We start from the raw sequence: 17,804 nt of genomic DNA, 5'->3' as shown, positions 1-17,804 counted from the left end.
GGGGGGGGGGCAATTCCTACTTCCGTTAAGAAGGCCGTTGTAGAGGGTGGCAAGAGAATGAGGGAGAGACCGTATCTCATTGACCGTTGGTCAACCGGGCCTCTTGGGATCAATAAACACCAAGTTCTCTTTGCTTGGTTTACCTTCGAGAAAACGCAGCTTTTAAAGATTTCAAGTAATCTTAAAGTTAAGGTCGTTGCTCCAGAAAAATCTTATTTTGCCGATTGTTCTCTCATCTACTCTCGCTTTTCATTTTTCTCGATAATTTAATTTCTGTGTTAAATTTTCCTTAAATTTACCTTTATCAGCGATTTTATATCCGTATATAAAACGTATACATAAAACACACACACACACACACACATACGCACGCACGCACGCACGCACGCACGCACGCGCGTAATTTCCTGTGCTTCGAATAGCTGTATAGCCATTTATTCATGCGCAAATCAACGACAGTCCCAGCATTGATATCTCCGTGATCGATTGCATTGTTTGCCGTAGTCCATGTCACTAAGATAGCGTGGGAATCAAAGAAACGCGACAAGTGCGCAATATATACACACAAGTGTTTTCATTAGCATTCATTAGATATACTTTTTAGTTTAGCTAGACTTCTTATCCTTCTCTGTAATCGCTGCTCTATCGAGCGATAGCTGACGAGTGCTCCTTACTCCAGCTATTATTTTCTCCGGCGAATTATTTTTCCGTAATCGCTATGGCACGTTTTGAATCACGAGACCTTGCTATCGTCACGCAACATATATATGAGCACGTTCTTCATTTTCATATCGCAAGGATACCTCACGTTAAGTTAGAAACGAGCGAAAAGAGAAGTAGAAGAAAAATTGTTTGGCGTTTGGAAATCACGATATAGGTTTTTCTCTACAATTGTACGCGGTGCTTTATCAATATCAATAATATAATTTACGGCAGATTGTCAGCTAATTGTATTGCATTGCTCACTTGAAAGATTTTTAAAAGAGTTAAATCTCAGCTATGCCAATTCCTAGAACATTTTTTTTTCAAACTTTAAATTAACTTCTTAGAAAATTTTTTAATGTGGGTAATAAACAAAGATAAAAATATTTAAAATATTAAACACACAAATCACAACTGTAATATATTGTACAATATATTATACAATAAATGAATAAACGATAAAATGTAAAATTAAAAGTATATAATAATTCTCATTTTATTTGTGTGTGTAGTCGTGTTGAGAAAGAAAGCTTGAATATAAATGTAGCGCGCTAATCTATTTAACTATATCTTTTACTTAACTATGTCTTTTTCACGAAAAATATGCAACCCGGTAAAATGACTTGTTCTATACGTCTCTTATTGGTTTTTCCAACAATTTTCCAAGAAATTTTCCACTTTCTCGTCGATTACACTCGATTGACCGAACAGTTTTGTATAAGTATCTCATTGTGTCTTTGTTATTATCTTTTCATAATTTTCTAAATTTAAAACTTTGTTCTTAATCTGCTAAGATATTTAAGAAATTCTTAAGCATTAAGTTTGGCATTGAGAGGCTTATCGAAAAGATTTATTGTCGCAGCTTATCAACCGCGCAATTTTTTCTAATCTTTTTTCGGAATTATAATCAACTCAGAGATGACATTGCACGCGATAGTCGCAATTATATTGTAATTTTACACGCATTGTATACCCTGCTATACATGCACACGGCATATGACAGAAATACTTTAATTGTGACAAAATTAATATAATATCTTTTTTCGCGCGCGCATGCGCGTGCGTGCATGCGTGCGTAAATTTTACATTTATGAAATTAAAATTAGTAAAAGAATAAGAAGATACATTTCTCTCTTGTTTCACATATAAAATTTCAATAAACCAAATAATGAGATTATTAGTTATAAAATTTCTATAATGCAAATTTGAGAGAGAGATGGGGAGTGATGAAATACTAATGACCTGGACAAGAGGTTAAAGCATCATATCGATGTAAACTTAACGGAAGGGTTGATCTGCGAGAAAACGAATAGTGGGCTGACCTTTATTCTGTATGAATACATTTCGACTATTATACCTGCATTCTTATATTGAGGATACAAATTTCGTATATAATATAGAGCGCTGCCATTTAGTCACTTTAATCACTTTTTATCACCTTTTTTTTTACAAGCCACTAAAATATTACTATTGTTCAAAATGTCATTAGTCACCTTTCTTTTCCTGAGATGATATAACATTTGTAAAACATTATAACTTGTAAAACACAAGTATAATTCTATTCGTATTTTTGTTGTCTCGTCTGCTAACAATTGCTACTCGTTCACTGTTGCTTACTTGGTACTCGGGTCCGGTGTCTCAGCATCTGATTACTTACAATTAGCACCGCGAACCGAATGCTAAACAAGTGGCGTTGCTGATATGAAAGGTGCGTCTATTTTTATCGCTTAGATGTAAATTGTAAAACAAGGCATAATGACACAACGCTAATAGTATGCTCCGGATGGAACCTATACTAATCATGCTGCCGGAAACAAAAATGCAAAGATGAAAACAATTGCTAAATATACAAAAGAATGTTTGCGTTTGGCCTTTCGCGACCAGCTCGGAGACATTCTTGGTCTGGATAGCCAGAACTATCCACTCAGTACTCAAATCTTTTTGCTTTATCTAGATAATAATAATGTTTAAACTTCTATTTTGTTTGGATGAGTCTTTATTTTATTATATGTAATGAAATGTACTATTTATTTTATTTAATAAAATTGCACCGGAGATTTACTTGTATTTAGTATATCGTTCAATTTCTTGTTTTGTCCTTATTATAAATTTTAAATCATATTGTGAAAAAAATTTGTTAGGTACATTTTTGGCTATCCAAAGGTAAATCCGGAAAAATAAGAGTAAATGTTTTTTTTTCTTTCTTAAATGACTATAATTACTCTAAAAATTTGATAAAAAATGTTACTTTTGATTAGTATTTTAACGCCTAGAAGGTTACTTTTTGTCCCTTTTTCTTCACTTTTTTGTCAAAAAGCAGTCACTATTTCACTTTTTTTGGTCCGATAACTGGGTGGCAGCGCTAATAATACGTTGACTGGCAATTATTTTTTTGCGAAAGCTATTTACAATAATTTGCACTAATTTAGATTAATGTAAGATGTTTATTCTTTTTATCAAGTCCTCTCAAATGAAATTACTGATGCTTACAAAATTTTTGTCAAGATAATTATATTTGAATGAATATTTAAATGTTTCATATCTGTGCTGTTATGGCATTCAACTCAAAGGTTTATACACGTATATATTTTTTAATAATCTTGAATTTTTTAGTGCGTGAATCTGTAATCTGTAATACATAATAAAAACACATAAAACTCTTTTGTCTTTGAAGACAGAATAACAGAAATAGACTATAATTATTAAATTTAACTTTTGATATAATCGGTAATATGTTTAAAAATACTTATTGAGAAAGACATTGGAGAAAAATTCAATATGTTCTTTACCTGCATAATTTGTTACAAAAGAATGACGATGTAAAAAGTATAATATTAATGACTGATCTTTTGTTAGCGAGATAGTACGCGTGTTTTGAAGTCATAACTCAGCTTATTGGACTATTAGCCTCGTTAGCTCTTTTTTTCTTCTCTTCAAGATCCATTTTTAGTATTAGTCTTACGTAGCTAATCAAGTTAAGTGCTTTAATATATGGGCTGAATTTCCTGGGAAATCAGGTTTTTTTTCGTGAGAGATTTATCAGGAAGGCGTGGGCGTTCTTAATTTCCGCGGATGCTTTTATCGCCTTTTATCGGAACAAGCACTAATCACAGTGGCACTTGCATCATCCAAACTTATAACAAGAGTCAAAACGATGCCCATTGATCATTCGACTGTAACAATAAGATTAGTCGAAGTATGCGTCTGATTACTATTGGCCATCCGGTATATTGAATTCTTACATATAAGATATTAAATATTAAACTCTGATAGCTTTAGTATTTAGTTTATAAAAATTGCATGCAGATGTGCGCGCACAATCTCACAAAATACGCAAATCGCAAGCGTTTGAACTAAAATCCTTAATAATTAATCTTTTGTGCGTCATTTTTCGATCGATCGTCAAAGAGTAGAGAATAAAAGTCAAAGAGAAGAAAAAGAACGGTCCAATTGGTCAAGAAGAAAAAGATCTGGGTAAAATCAAAGATTTAGGTAAAAAAATCTTGACAATGGAACATTCAGTAATTCATGGACACTCTGTACATTATTTCAAGAAGAAATAAAAGTTGCACAATGCCATCCATCAGGTGCCGTGACACAAAGCACGCTCAATATATTCATAAAAATTACGGGGAATAAAGGGGAACGAAAAGGGAAATTGTTGCAATTCCCTTACTGCCTAGTAAGCAGTATCAGAGCATTCTGGATTAGTATCGCTATACGGAGGGTAAGAAGAGGGGTGAAGGCAGAGAATGGAAGAGGAGGTGAAGGGTTGGGGGATGGTTGGTCGTCCTTGAGCGGCGGCAGCTTGAGCCCTTCGTAAGGTATGGTAACGTAAGGTGGAGAGGTGTGGTAGGGGATGTTGCAGCACCCCAGTTTTCAATACAACTATCCCGCCTCCTACTTTGCCCCAGTAGTCGTCCATTGAGCACAGTCGCGGTTGTATCAGCCTGTTCCGTCCGTATTCGAAAGAGAGAGAGATAGCAATTGTGTCACGCAAATCAAGATTGACGAAAAGATATAATTAATTGTAACTTTCACGGTGACTTTCACGCCAAATATCGTCACATCATAACTTTTCCCGTGGATTGGTGAATCTAATGTCGAAATCGAAAATCTGTGAATATCTCCTCGGTTGATCGCAATAAAAAGTCGCGATTTCTCGCGTTACTTTACGCTTTTAGCTTAATTCTTTCAATATTCTCAATTCTTGATAAGAAAATTCCATTGTCCATCTTCGATAACTATGAAAGAGCATTAAGAATTGAGATTAAGGATTTGTGTATTGCGATTGAAGATATTGAGAATTGTCATGGCAAGAACGTAACGCGTATAAGCGCAGTGAAATGATGCAAGTTTCTTTAATCATCTGAGGTCGCGATTGTAATCAAAGCAAGATCTCGTTCGATCTTATCATCTTTTTACAAAACACATTTGTCGTGACGCATTTGTTTAATGTCTCTTTGTTCAGTTCTTTCCAAAACATCCGTAACGGGAATTTATTCCTTTTCAATGCTCGTGGAAAATCGTTGGGGATTGATGTCAAAATAGATTCGATTAAAGATATAGAAATACGTATTTTCAAGAAAAACTGATACCACAGAGGACAAACTGTGAAATGCCAGTTTTTTCGGGTCGTATGAGTTCGCGTATCGTACATTCGACATATTTAATGTGGCAAAAGTGAAGTGAATCTTCAAAGGTTGCAAGGGGTCAATTGAGATTCACAATTGAGTCTGCAAGTTTGTCTTCGTCCCGATCGGACGAAAATTCGGAACCGGATTTTGACCCTAGGCGAGAAATAGAGAACTCCTGCAGTGACTCGGAGATCGAATATCACAGTCAAGACTTGAGCTGCTGGACAGATAGTTTCGTCGTGTTAATGAGCGATTCCTTTGAAGTGATATCGCTGCCGGCCGACATGATGCAGGTTTTCTCAATATTTATGCGATACGGCGACATTTCATATTAAATTCATATTCGAAATATATCCCGAAACAAAACTCAGAGATTTGGATCTAAACGTATATATAACATCCAGATATAGGTAATATAAGAAAGAATGTAATGTGAGAAAGAAGTAATGAGACAAATATTGTAAATATTTTATAATTTTGTACTTTTTCTCTCTTACATTTTTTTAAATTAAGGATTTAAAATCGAGACGGGATGAGATACGATGGGAAAATACGTCAAGGCTAAATTTGCCTTATTCTATCGAATTTCTTTCAAAATGTCATATAATATAAAATATGTTAAAGGAGATAATTAAAGTGATAACCATAGTGAAATATAGTGAAATAAATAATAATAATAGATGTATGTTATATATAGTGTATTAAAATAGCTTAAAAGCATTGAAATATGTTTGGTAGATTTAAATAATAATTTTAGCACACCTCGCGGATGTCTCTATCGCTGTATATAGATATAACTCACGGAAAGTATAAAACGCGTGAATAAACTAATGACAATAATAATTTTAAATCTTCCACGATAGCCGGCCAGCTACGGGAAGAAGAACAACACCTGGTACACTACCCCAGCAGGCGGTGGAGGTAGTAGGAGCGGTACCACCGGGACCGGAAGTGGGGTTGGAGGGTGGCAAAGTAGACCGCCAGCGGTACCGAGTCTTAGCCGGAAAGCCTCCATCACTGAAGAAGCGCCACCCCCTGGGGGCGGAAAGCCCTCTTCGGGCCGTGTCATTCGTATCGTTAATAACCACGACCATACTGTTCAGGTAGGCGGTAACAACCGAAAGTTGTTACTTTATTACATTCGAGATCTATATTAATTTACGCATTAATTTCTCTCTCTCTTTTTCTCTTTTAAAAATAATATAGAAACTGATGACAATTTAACACGCGGTTAGAGACGTTTAAGAGTAATAATTTCGAAACATTTCATTACGTGGCAGCATCTCTGTAAAAAGTTATCGACCATATCCCATTATGCCTTATGCCCCGTGCCTGGTCCTGTTATGACCCGGGCCTACATTTTCCCCTACATTTTTTATAAGGATAATTTTAACCATCTCTTTTCAATTATTCGTTTTATTTAAATTGAGAAGCTGCAGTAGTTGATAGTTTCACATTTTTCGAAATAATTTAATTATTTTACTTGATATTTAAATAGTTAAAATTTCTTTGTCGTTACATTTGTTAACGTAATCAAGGACATACAAAAATCTAATCTAGTTTAAAATAATCTTATTTTGTCGTCAGTGCCGAGTTCTATTAAATCTTCGTACATCGCAACCCTTCGAAGAAGTTTTAGAAGATCTTGGACAAGTGTTGAAAATGAATGGGGCTAAGAGGATGTTCACTGTTTCAGGACAAGAGGTTAGTATTATCACTAAAATTTATATACAATATGAATTAAAATTAAAGAACAATACTAAAAGCTTGGCAAAATTATTTTTCTACCAAATTTTTAAAATTTTTTATTCCTTTTTGCGCGCCAAAGAAAAAAATTGGAATTTATTCTAATTTTTCATAAACTAGATTTTATTGAATAAAATTAATTTGTAAATCTATTAAATTCTTACATTTATATATGCAACGCTAAAATGTCGTTTTACGGTCAACATATTTAGAAAAAATCTGGAAAAGAGTGCGTGATTTGAAAGTATAAAAAAGAAAAAGGACATATGTAAATCTGAGATATCAGCATTGTACTTGTAAAATCGACTTGTGAGAGCGACGTTAACCATAAATATGCATGCCGCGCCACGGGAAGAGGCAGCACGAGGGTAAAACTCGAAGCATGACGATAAACGGGGTCGGCCCTCGTTCGAGATCCTGCGAAATGAAGTTTTTGTTTGTACGTCCCATAAGTTGCCTTAAAAAGAAATTTCGTTATTATTGTATTCGAGAATCCTAATTCTATATACATACACGTTTCAAATAAGATTGTACGAAGGAAGTATCATTATATACTATATACATATATTCGGTATCATATTTCCACATATATTTACATATAACATTTCTTTGAAAGAAATTGTAAGGTAAGAGTTTTCCGGTAATTGGGTATTACATATATATTGCATTAAAACGACACGATTTTTTTACAAAAGTTTATTCTTTAATTTTTGCGCTTTTTCGAGCTATTGTAAATTTGGGAAAAGTTTAAACACACACACATATATGTATTTTAAATAGGATTTTTAGAAATGTAGAAAGTTCTGTTCAAAGGATAAATTTCATTAAAGAAGATAACAAAAATTCTGCCTGCGACACTTTGGCTACAGGGCATACCTATTCGATGTGTAACGTGCGATATATGTGATCGTCGTACTTTACTTGAAGCCTTCACATCGCCAATTACGTTCTCGCGCTCTAAAAGCTGTCTTATACGCTATTCTTATGTGACGCATACTTGCTATACTATTAATATTGAACTGTATCGTTCAAGAATGTACGACGAATGGAGTCGAAAAAGGAAAAGCGCAACATCGAGTACCGCGACGCCGGCTTGAATTTTTGACATTGTAATAAATTACACGGTTATATATTTCTCACAGGAGGTGGTCGTGATGTAAGTGGGACGAACATGCTCTCACGTGTGTGTGTGTAAAAAGGTCAGAGATTCATCTTTTTAGGTCACGATCGTGATGAATTTCAAATGGGCCAATTTTCTTCGCCAAATAACACGTCATCGACCCCTCTCTCTCTCTCTCTCTCTCTCTCTCTTTCTCTCTCTCTCTCTTTCGCCTTCTCTCTTGTAAAATTATTGTCACAAGGGGAGAAAAAATGGCGAATAAAAAATAATTGACATTTTTTGGTCCAATTGAACAACGTAAAGTATAACATGCCGCTTGTAATTAAAATATTTAATTGTAAGAACTTATTATTCATTTATATTTATATAAATATGAATGTCTCGCAAAAAAATCAAAATATAATCAATTCGTAAAAGATTTCATTTTAATGCGATATATAATACTCTTATTGCGATCATCGAAAGATATTTATTTTATAGTACAAGTAGTCTTAAGAGGTAATTAATAAAAGTGAAACTTTTAGAATTCGTTATTCTATGCGGAACGAATTTACAAGATGTGAAGAGAATGAAGAACATATATATCTAGAATTCACAAATCATTTTTTTTATAGTTTATTATAATATTTATAATAGATATTCTCTAAAATATCCAGCAAACGAAATTTTTCTATATAATATGCCACCAGGTGAGAAGTTTCTCGCAATTGAGAAACGAATTCGCTGATGTGGATACATTTTATTTGGGTACCGGATCGGCTGTCGTTATGGCCGGTGGCGTTGTAGCATCTCCGGTACGAAGGTCAAGGTCACGTGGACCATCCACCGTCGTGGAAGAAGTTAGTCGTCAGAGAAGGGCTCGCAGCAAGAGCAGACCAAGAGCCTTGTATGCTCCTGACTCCGAAGTTGTTCGAGTAAACGGTAAAAATAGTCAACGATCAGTTCTGACTGTTTTAAATAATCTCATCACTAGTCTATATATATATTAAGTTCTTAAGTTTGACTTTCAATCTCGAATCTCTTTCTTCTCGTAAAAAACATATTTCAAGATTAAGAACTCGTCATATCTCGTTGGCAGATTATAGCGTCGTAGAAGTGCTACGCGAGGAACCGGCCAGAGTGACAATCAGAGGACTCAGACGATCGTTTTATCCTCCCTCTCATCTGCCTCCAGTCGATAATTCGCCGCCTGAGAAGAAGCTGCAACTTGAATGGGTCTACGGTTATCGAGGGACCGATACTCGCAAAAATCTTTGGGTTTTACCCAGTGGCGAATTATTGTATTATGTCGCGGCTGTGGCGATACTTTTCGATCGAGAAGAGAATGCGCAACGACATTATATTGGGCACACGGAGGATATTATGTGTATGGAGGTAAGTATTATAATGTTTTCCGTTCGAAAAAGTGAGGACAAAGCAAAATGGGGATCAAACATCGAACTCCCAAAAGTATCGTGTATAGTAGATTTGCGTAGGTATATAGTAGAATTGGCTGCACTAGTTCAGCAATAGAAAACAGACCCCGTGTGTGTCAATCGAGACAATATTTGGTACTTCCGTATCTCACAAAGATTGAGTGTTTCTCTTTTTATTATTAATAAAAAAAATAAATTATTTATTATCATTGAGGTCAAAGATACTCAAAATGTAATTTATATGTAACTTGAGCACCATCAGAAGCAAAATACCTCCATTTCAGGTTCATCCTAGCAGGGAACTCGTCGCGTCCGGTCAAAAGGCGGGCAGGCATAGGAAGGCACAGCCGCATGTTCGTATATGGTCAACGGAGACTCTTCTCACCCTTTACGTGTTTGGCATGACCGAATTTCAAATGGGCGTCTCAGCATTAGCATTTTCACAACTGGTAACTATATTTAATTTGGCTAAAGGTAATTTCTACGAAAGTATTTATTGTGTTTGTTGAAAAGAAATGAAGGACAAGTTGCAAATATTGTGCAATGTTCCAACTACTGCACTCAACGATTGACAATTACAAGTAATAATAAGTTGACAAATATTATATGCATGGAGACTTTTAGTTATTTGATATTATTATAGAATGGCGGTAGTTACGTACTTGCCGTGGATTCTGGAAGGGAAGCTATACTTTCGGTATGGCAATGGCAGTGGGGTCACTTATTAGGGAAAGTAGCGGTAAGTTGTTTCATTTTTCCTTTTTCGTGCACAGTATTAGTATCATAGTCCATAATAAAAGATAATTTCCTAATAATAATATTCGTGAGATTTTTAATTAATAATTTATTAATGTATTAATTTGATACTTTTAAGAAGAAAAGAATATACAAGCCATACATTTTGAATATTACCAGTATTTTATCATGCATAAAATCACACACACACACGCGCACTCTCTCTCTCTCTCTCTCAATCATCGTATTTTTCATTAATTTATATATATGTATATGTATGTTTGTTGGAAAATTATACTACAATACGTATTGCACGTACGATTTATTTAGACTATGCAAGAAGATCTGACGGGTGCGGCATTTCATCCACTGGATGATAATCTCTTAATTACACATGGGCGTGGTCATTTGACATTCTGGAATCGGCGAAAAGACGGTTTCTTCGAGCGAACTGACATCATCAAGCCGGTAAGTATTCGAGTATAATCTGCAATTAAATTATATTCTGGTAGCTTTTAATATTTTGTATAACGTACATGTATAATTTTTATTGCAATTTGTAATGTCTAATTTTTACTTTAGAAGTGATTCGACTTACACTTTCAGCCATCCCGTACACACGTGACGAGCATCCAATTCGAACAGGATGGCGACGTCGTTACGGCGGACAGCGATGGTTTCATCACGGTGTATTCGGTGGACGCGGACGGGGCATATTTTGTACGAATGGAATTCGAAGCGCACAACAAAGGCATTAGCTCCCTCGTTATGTTATCGGAAGGCACACTCCTTTCCGGCGGCGAAAAAGATAGGAAAATAGCCGCTTGGGACTCATTGCAGAATTACAAACGCATCACCGACACAAAGGTTGAACGTTTTAAATAATTTAATTTGGTCGGTGACAACGACAACGGCACGCCTTTGGGCTGGCTATTATATTGACTGGCTATCGGATAACTTTAACCCTTTGCTTTTAATGCCTTTCTTTTCGGATCGCGTAATTATTATTATATGTATAGGTAACGAAATAGAAATGCGAAAAGCCTAAATCGCTTATCGTAATTAGGAAAGGAAGATGGAGACAAGCGATTTGTAAAAATAATATTTCAATTCTAATTTCGATTAATTAATTGTTTTTTGCCTAAAGCCAATTACGTCAATAATTTAGAATTTAGATCGAAACTATACGGTGATAGCATGACAAGCAAGTTCACTCGAGCGAAACTAATCTTACGTGTTGTAGCTGCCAGAATCGGTAGGCGGAGTCCGTAGTATATATCCGCAACGTCCCGGACGGAATGATGGAAACATTTATGTGGGAACCACGCGGAACAACATCCTCGAAGGTTCTCTGCAAAGAAGATTCAACCAAGTCGTATTCGGCCATGGCAGACAATTGTGGGGTTTGGCGGTTCATCCTGACGACGAGGTCTTTGCCACCGCGGGACATGACAAGAATATTGCTCTCTGGCGGAGACACAAGCTATTGTGGACTACCCAGGTAAATTTCAGGAGGGAGGGAGGGGGAGAGAGAGAGAGAGGGGGGATTTTTAGATGTTGATTATAAATGTAAGCATTATATATTTTCATGTTATGGGTTATAGGTGGGTTTCGAGTGTATATGCATAGCCTTCCATCCATTTGGCGTGGCGTTAGCGGCGGGATCGTCGGAGGGTCATCTTCTCGTACTCGCGGCTGATACCGGTGCAGCCGTGGCGACCCTGAGAGTGTGTGGATCACCGCTGTCTTGCATCGGATACAATCCTAGTATGACACGAGCTTACTTGCTGAATATTATACAAATTGAAATTAGCCGTAACTAATTTGAAAAAACAAAAGAACAACAATTGAACAATTTTAATCAAACAGCTTTCACTTTGCTTTCAACAGCTTTTGACGCGTTATTACATTGTCAATGATTTATATTATTAACAGCTAATGTTTTTAAATCTGTTCAATCTTTTTATTAAGGTAGATAGTTATCTCTTGTCGTTATGCACTTGCGATATAACGATAACTCGTAATAAATTTTAAATGTTTTCTAGTACTTGTACTTTGTTATTATATATATAATAATAATTACGTATATATATATATATATATATATATATATATATATATATATATATATGTCTCTTTGTGAAAATAGTTTCGATATTTTTTTTCTGTCTGATCAGCTGGAGAAATTGTGGCCATGGGTTCTCAAAATGGCAGTGTGTATCTCTTTAGAGTGTCCAGGGATGGATTTTCATATAAAAAAAGCAACAAGATCCGCGGAACGCAACCATTGATGCAGCTCGATTGGAGTTCCGACAGTCGCTTTCTTCAAACCGTGACTCAAGATTATGATCTCTTATTTTGTAAGTCTCACCTTAATCTCGCTTGGTTAATCTTGATTTACCATAAAGATTTGAACTGAATGTTTGGAATTTGCGTAACTGTTTAAGGCCGCCAATATAGTGAATAAAAAAGTTTTCAACTTTTATGAACTTTATTTTATTAACTTTTATTAACTATTTTTAATAAACTACCATATTATCCCTGGTGAAAAAATTTCTCATATTTTGTCGGAAATTTTGTAAGAATTGAGACTTGTGAAAAATTCAGAAAAAGTATATATTTCTCAGAAATATACTTTCAAAAATAATCGGATGAGGATTTTCGGAATATTTCAGTATCAGTATCAGTATGTATGAAAATTTCTGATAAATTGCACAGATTTCTTATATATTTAGATTTTTACAGAGATGTATTGGCGGGGAAAAATTTGAGATATTTTTTATTATTTTGTCTGAGTTTTTCTGGGAAAAACGTTGTAATTCGTATAAGAAAATTTGAAAAATTCTGAGCATTCTGAGAAAGTATGAAAATTTCTATAAAAATTCTGATTAATAATATGAAAAATTCTGACATTTTTCGATCAGGGATTATTTTTACATAATATAACGTGTGTTAATTGACACAAATGCAACAATTACAACAAATGCGAATTAAAAAATTAATTGGCCACGTCAGATTAGCAAGAAGATTAAGAAGAAAATTTTTAACAAAAGACTCGGATAATCGACAAGTTACTTGGCGTATAATCAATATATAAATTCAAGTATATTTGCTTCTAGGGGACGTCAAGGTGTTGTCGTCGGAAAAGAGTCCATTGGTTATGAAAGATGTCAAGTGGTACACCCACAACTGTACCGTTGGTTACATGACTTCTGGTTAGTTTCTTATTAGTCACTATGAAGATAAGAAATAATTCTAACTCACTAACGATCGCGAAATCGATTGTATAAGCGAGATTTTTACGATTGTGTATTTGCAGGGCAATGGAACAACCGCTATTATCCATTGACTACAGTTGTCACCACTTCCAGTAGATCAGCTGCACATGATATGCTGGTAAGCGGCGATGCCGAAGGGTATCTTCGACTCTTCAGATATCCATGTACCAGCGCCAAAGCTGAATATGTCGAGGAAAAGGTGTACAGCTCGTTGGTGGCTTGCGCCAGGTTCCTCTACAACGACCAGAATGTCGTCACCGTCGGCGGCACCGACGCTGCCTTGATGCTCTGGGAATTGGTCGACGAATAAAAAGATACAAGTCGCTAAAACACCTGACTTATTGTCCAGTAGGTCGTAGCGATAAATAAAGTGGGGCGCTGGCGCCTTTTAGTAGATTTTAAGCGATAACTGGGACTCTTTTGAAAGTCCTTTGGTGACGTTCGCATGAAAATGCCCATCAAATAGCATAAAAAATGTAAATACGTGGAGGAATGGTTTTTCACAAATTAAACAATTGTTTTTCCAATTTTAATTATAGAATCTTTAATTCGACATCAGCTCATTTTGCGCATTTCAGACCATTTCAGACATTGATTACGCATTTTAACACAACACAAGAGGATCTATCCATCTAGTTCCATTATGACATATACGATCTATTCGATTCGCACTTGATTTCAATTTGTTGCTTCAACATACAGGATATTTTATTACGTATTACGTATTTAATTAGAGGCAACTTCGAGGATGGACTTGGCACTGAAAAAAATAACAAAATTGTATCATATACAGTATACATATACATCTAGATTTTATGGTTCACATTATCAATATTGTGATTACTTTTGTGATAACATACTTTTGTTTACTTACCCGTTTACTTAATTCTTAATTACCGCTCGTATTTTATTGTTTCTTGATTCAGTATAAATCAATGATAACCGTGTTTACGGAACATTTTATATGTATATTACTTAATATCTAATTTATTTTATTTTACAATGCATAAAGAGATAATTAACTTCGCTGACCACTATTTAATTTTATCTTGTTATTTTCATTTTTCGTTATTAGTCTTCTGACAAGAGATTTTTCAGTTCGTTTTCTCGATACGATCGATAATAAAACGACAAGACTAATACCATCTCCATTTTTTCCACAATATCTATTGAATCACATGAAAAATAGCTGGCCACTCAAAAATAAGGTCATAGGTACATTTTTATATAAATTTTAATTGTTTTCAATCCTAAAATTCATTCTCATATTACATGAAACGTAGCGTTATATGTATATGAACCAAGTTATTAATTGTACGATTGCGAGACGAGCCAATAATTAATTAAAAGATATCCGTGAGTCGATAAAGCTGAAATGGGTTGAAGTGAGAAACCTCGCGGGAGTTACTTGCGATGTCATAAAGATGTAGCTGTGACGAATTAACGTGTGCGTATCATTTAGGGATACTCGCTAGCCGTTTGAGCTTCACTGACAATGAAATTAAATTTAAGTTATCGTTACAATTCCAATCCAGGGAGGGAAAAAATGCACTCGTTCCTTAGGTTCACTCCTTAATTAGTTGCACAATATCCAAAGCGAGATATGTGTCTAGCAGGTATATAATCACAGAGTCGTGCGAGTCGTGATGTTTTAAATTTAAAAAATTATTTTGGATGGAGTACCGGTAAACGATCAAGAGCTGCAGAGGCGGCAAAGTAAAAGGAGAAATTTGGCTATAGAGTAACGAACAGGCATATTTACCACTGCCAGAAGATTCAGATTCCTGCTGCTACTGGAAGGAACAGGAAGGAAGAGAAAGAAGAAGGGAGAGACGAAATAGAAAAAGCGCGTAAAGGATAAGCCTATCGTCAATGGCTTAAGGTCTGTTCTTTCTTAGCAGCGCTGTATTATAATAAATATACTTTCTCTATGTTGAAAATAAAAAAATTTTAAAAGAGCGCAACAAAAGTATGTACATTGCAGTTAATTGTAAGAGAAACAGACCTTTCGTCAAAATGGAGCGTTCAATAGCGCGATTTAAAAGTGGCAAAGTCCATCTTATTCAAACGGACGTAACTGAAATACGCACAGAGAGATCAACCAATTACATTTATTTTACAATACATATTATTCTAATGCATGCAAAACACAACGTTGTGTTATGCATTATGTAGATTGTAGGTGATTGATCGATTTCTCTGTAGATATCATATAATATGTGCGACGTACGCGTGAATTTACGTACGTTACGTTACGGTCAATATGCCACGCGCCATTCGTCGTTCCAAGTCACTAACACAATAAGTCATTATAATATATATAACCAATAGTATTATATGTATGTAGTGTGTAGTAGTAGTAGTAGCAGTAGTAGTAGTAGTTTACAAGTGTTTAGTAGGTATTATAGTTTACAAGAACGTATAATATATAAACGTGTAACGTGTAAGGATTTCACGAGGAGGTCAACTTTGTTGCAGGTCAACGCTCCTCTCTTACCAGCCAATTATTCTTATTCGCACACTTTTCGATTCGAGAGAAATGGAAAAAAGGAGAGATTTTTTTTCATATTCACGCAGTAGAGTCGACACGTAGTGAGAATTTAAGCGGTTAGGATCAGGTCACTGCCAAGGCGTCGCGTCGCGAGTTTAAAAGGTTCTAACGATCGTAACGAGTTACGAGAGTAACTTTCTTCGCGCCATGTAAAATCCATGTCACACATTATTTATCATACATGTATTCGAGATCAAGAGTAAAAATCTATCCGGACATAACGATGGAGAGGATGGGCATAGCCGCCGCGCGTAATGCGTAGGCATACAGAATAAATTGTCTGAAAGATATTTTAAGAATGCTTGATAGAGCGTTAAAAAAGATTAACGCTGTCGATCATCTTAAATTTGTACTAAACGCGTAATTTTTTACGCACATTATTTATATTAATTATATGTATGTATTATGAGAACGATAGTATATATATATGTATAGGAAGTTTAGTGATTCGAATGATCGACTCCGAATTGATTTGGAGGCCAGTGAAAGAGTACGTCGTACGTCCAGACTCCAGAATAAATAAATGTATGTGTGTATGTACAGTGGAGAACAAAAATACTGATTAAGGACGCCGGTGGTTGCTCAAATCAATTTGATAAGAATTAGTTCAATTATGGAGAGAATATTCGTCTAATTCGAAATCTGTCGTCCATGCTAAAGTTGAAGGCAATAGTCTGTATGGTTGTCGAGTGATTAATTATTCAAGTTACACTTATTGCCCATTTATCAGGACCGACCGGGCCGACTCAAATATATGCACTCCGTGCTCGATAGTTTTACGCGAAACAGCTACAAAATGTTGTTTTATTTGTACAATTTTATTTTTAATATGCTTTCGAGAGTTACATTACAGGTGTCGTAACATTTTTGCTATCATATCGCCCGTGTGTAAGAGAGAGATAAGAGTATGACTTGAATAATTATAATTACTCGACAACCATGCAAACAATTGTTTTCAACTTTGGCATGGACGACAGATTCCCATAGACGAATATCCTCCATATATTTGAGCTAATTCTTATTATATTGATTTGAGCAACCACCCTCCTTAAAGCGAGATTAAAATGTAATTGCATCGAGCTTCTTCTCCTTCGCCGTTATAGCGGCCAACTAATCGCTGAAAGATGCTGGATAAAGGAAACCTACAGAGAAAGAGAGATAGAGAGAGAGAAGCTTAATGTAAATATAATTCAATCTCGCTACACTTGAACCATTGAATGCTTTTGTTCTCGATTGTACAAACAGGTTCGGTGCATCGCCTGCACAAATGCAACTGCAAGAAAATTAATTTAGGTAAGAAACGTAGCGATATATATTATTCTTCTCTCTTTAAATCGTTCTGATGTTACATGAAACATTATTTTAGTGATTATATAGGAGAAATATTCCTAAGTATTCCCTTCCTATATAAATATCTGAGATTCGCCCGAAAAATATTTTTCGGTCTCTTGTGACAGATATATATCGATGTAGTATAATAAGAATAGCAAGCACCTACGTATACTTTTTATGGATTTTATGTTATGTACATTTTATGCGCGCACGCGTGTGTGTGTGCGTGTGTGTGTGTGTGTGTATGTACACATATATAATGTAGATAAAATTGTGCGCGCGTGTTTT

At 35.3% G+C, this 17,804-nt stretch overlaps 1 protein-coding gene across 4 annotated transcripts in view; it reads left to right on the top strand.

Annotated features, from left to right (window-relative positions):
• Positions 1-17,764, top strand: part of LOC112463736 (echinoderm microtubule-associated protein-like CG42247) — a 26,828-nt gene extending 9,064 nt beyond the window's left edge. Inside the window, exons 1-15 of one of the 4 annotated variants that reach the window (XM_025030266.1) lie at positions 4,644-4,732; positions 5,174-5,632; positions 6,203-6,442; positions 6,927-7,043; positions 8,895-9,126; positions 9,284-9,579; positions 9,905-10,069; positions 10,264-10,359; positions 10,686-10,823; positions 10,962-11,222; positions 11,599-11,856; positions 11,960-12,122; positions 12,533-12,715; positions 13,475-13,570; positions 13,675-17,764. In XM_025030266.1, the coding sequence (XP_024886034.1) occupies positions 5,585-5,632; positions 6,203-6,442; positions 6,927-7,043; positions 8,895-9,126; positions 9,284-9,579; positions 9,905-10,069; positions 10,264-10,359; positions 10,686-10,823; positions 10,962-11,222; positions 11,599-11,856; positions 11,960-12,122; positions 12,533-12,715; positions 13,475-13,570; positions 13,675-13,943 (2,562 nt within the window). In that variant the 5' untranslated portion in view covers positions 4,644-4,732; positions 5,174-5,584 and the 3' untranslated portion in view covers positions 13,944-17,764. Of the gene's footprint in view, positions 1-4,643; positions 5,633-6,202; positions 6,443-6,926; positions 7,044-8,894; positions 9,127-9,283; positions 9,580-9,904; positions 10,070-10,263; positions 10,360-10,685; positions 10,824-10,961; positions 11,223-11,598; positions 11,857-11,959; positions 12,123-12,532; positions 12,716-13,474; positions 13,571-13,674 lie in introns of those variants that run through there. The other 3 variants (XM_025030267.1, XM_025030265.1, XM_025030264.1) reach the window with 3 other exon arrangements.
• Positions 17,765-17,804: the final 40 nt, after the last annotated feature.

This window comes from Temnothorax curvispinosus, unplaced genomic scaffold, assembly GCF_003070985.1.
Source record: "Temnothorax curvispinosus isolate PA1 unplaced genomic scaffold, ASM307098v1 QBEX01013599.1, whole genome shotgun sequence".
NCBI lineage: Eukaryota > Metazoa > Arthropoda > Insecta > Hymenoptera > Formicidae > Temnothorax > Temnothorax curvispinosus.
Note: the sequence above shows the minus strand (reverse complement) of the source record. Positions and strands in the feature narration are given on the sequence as shown.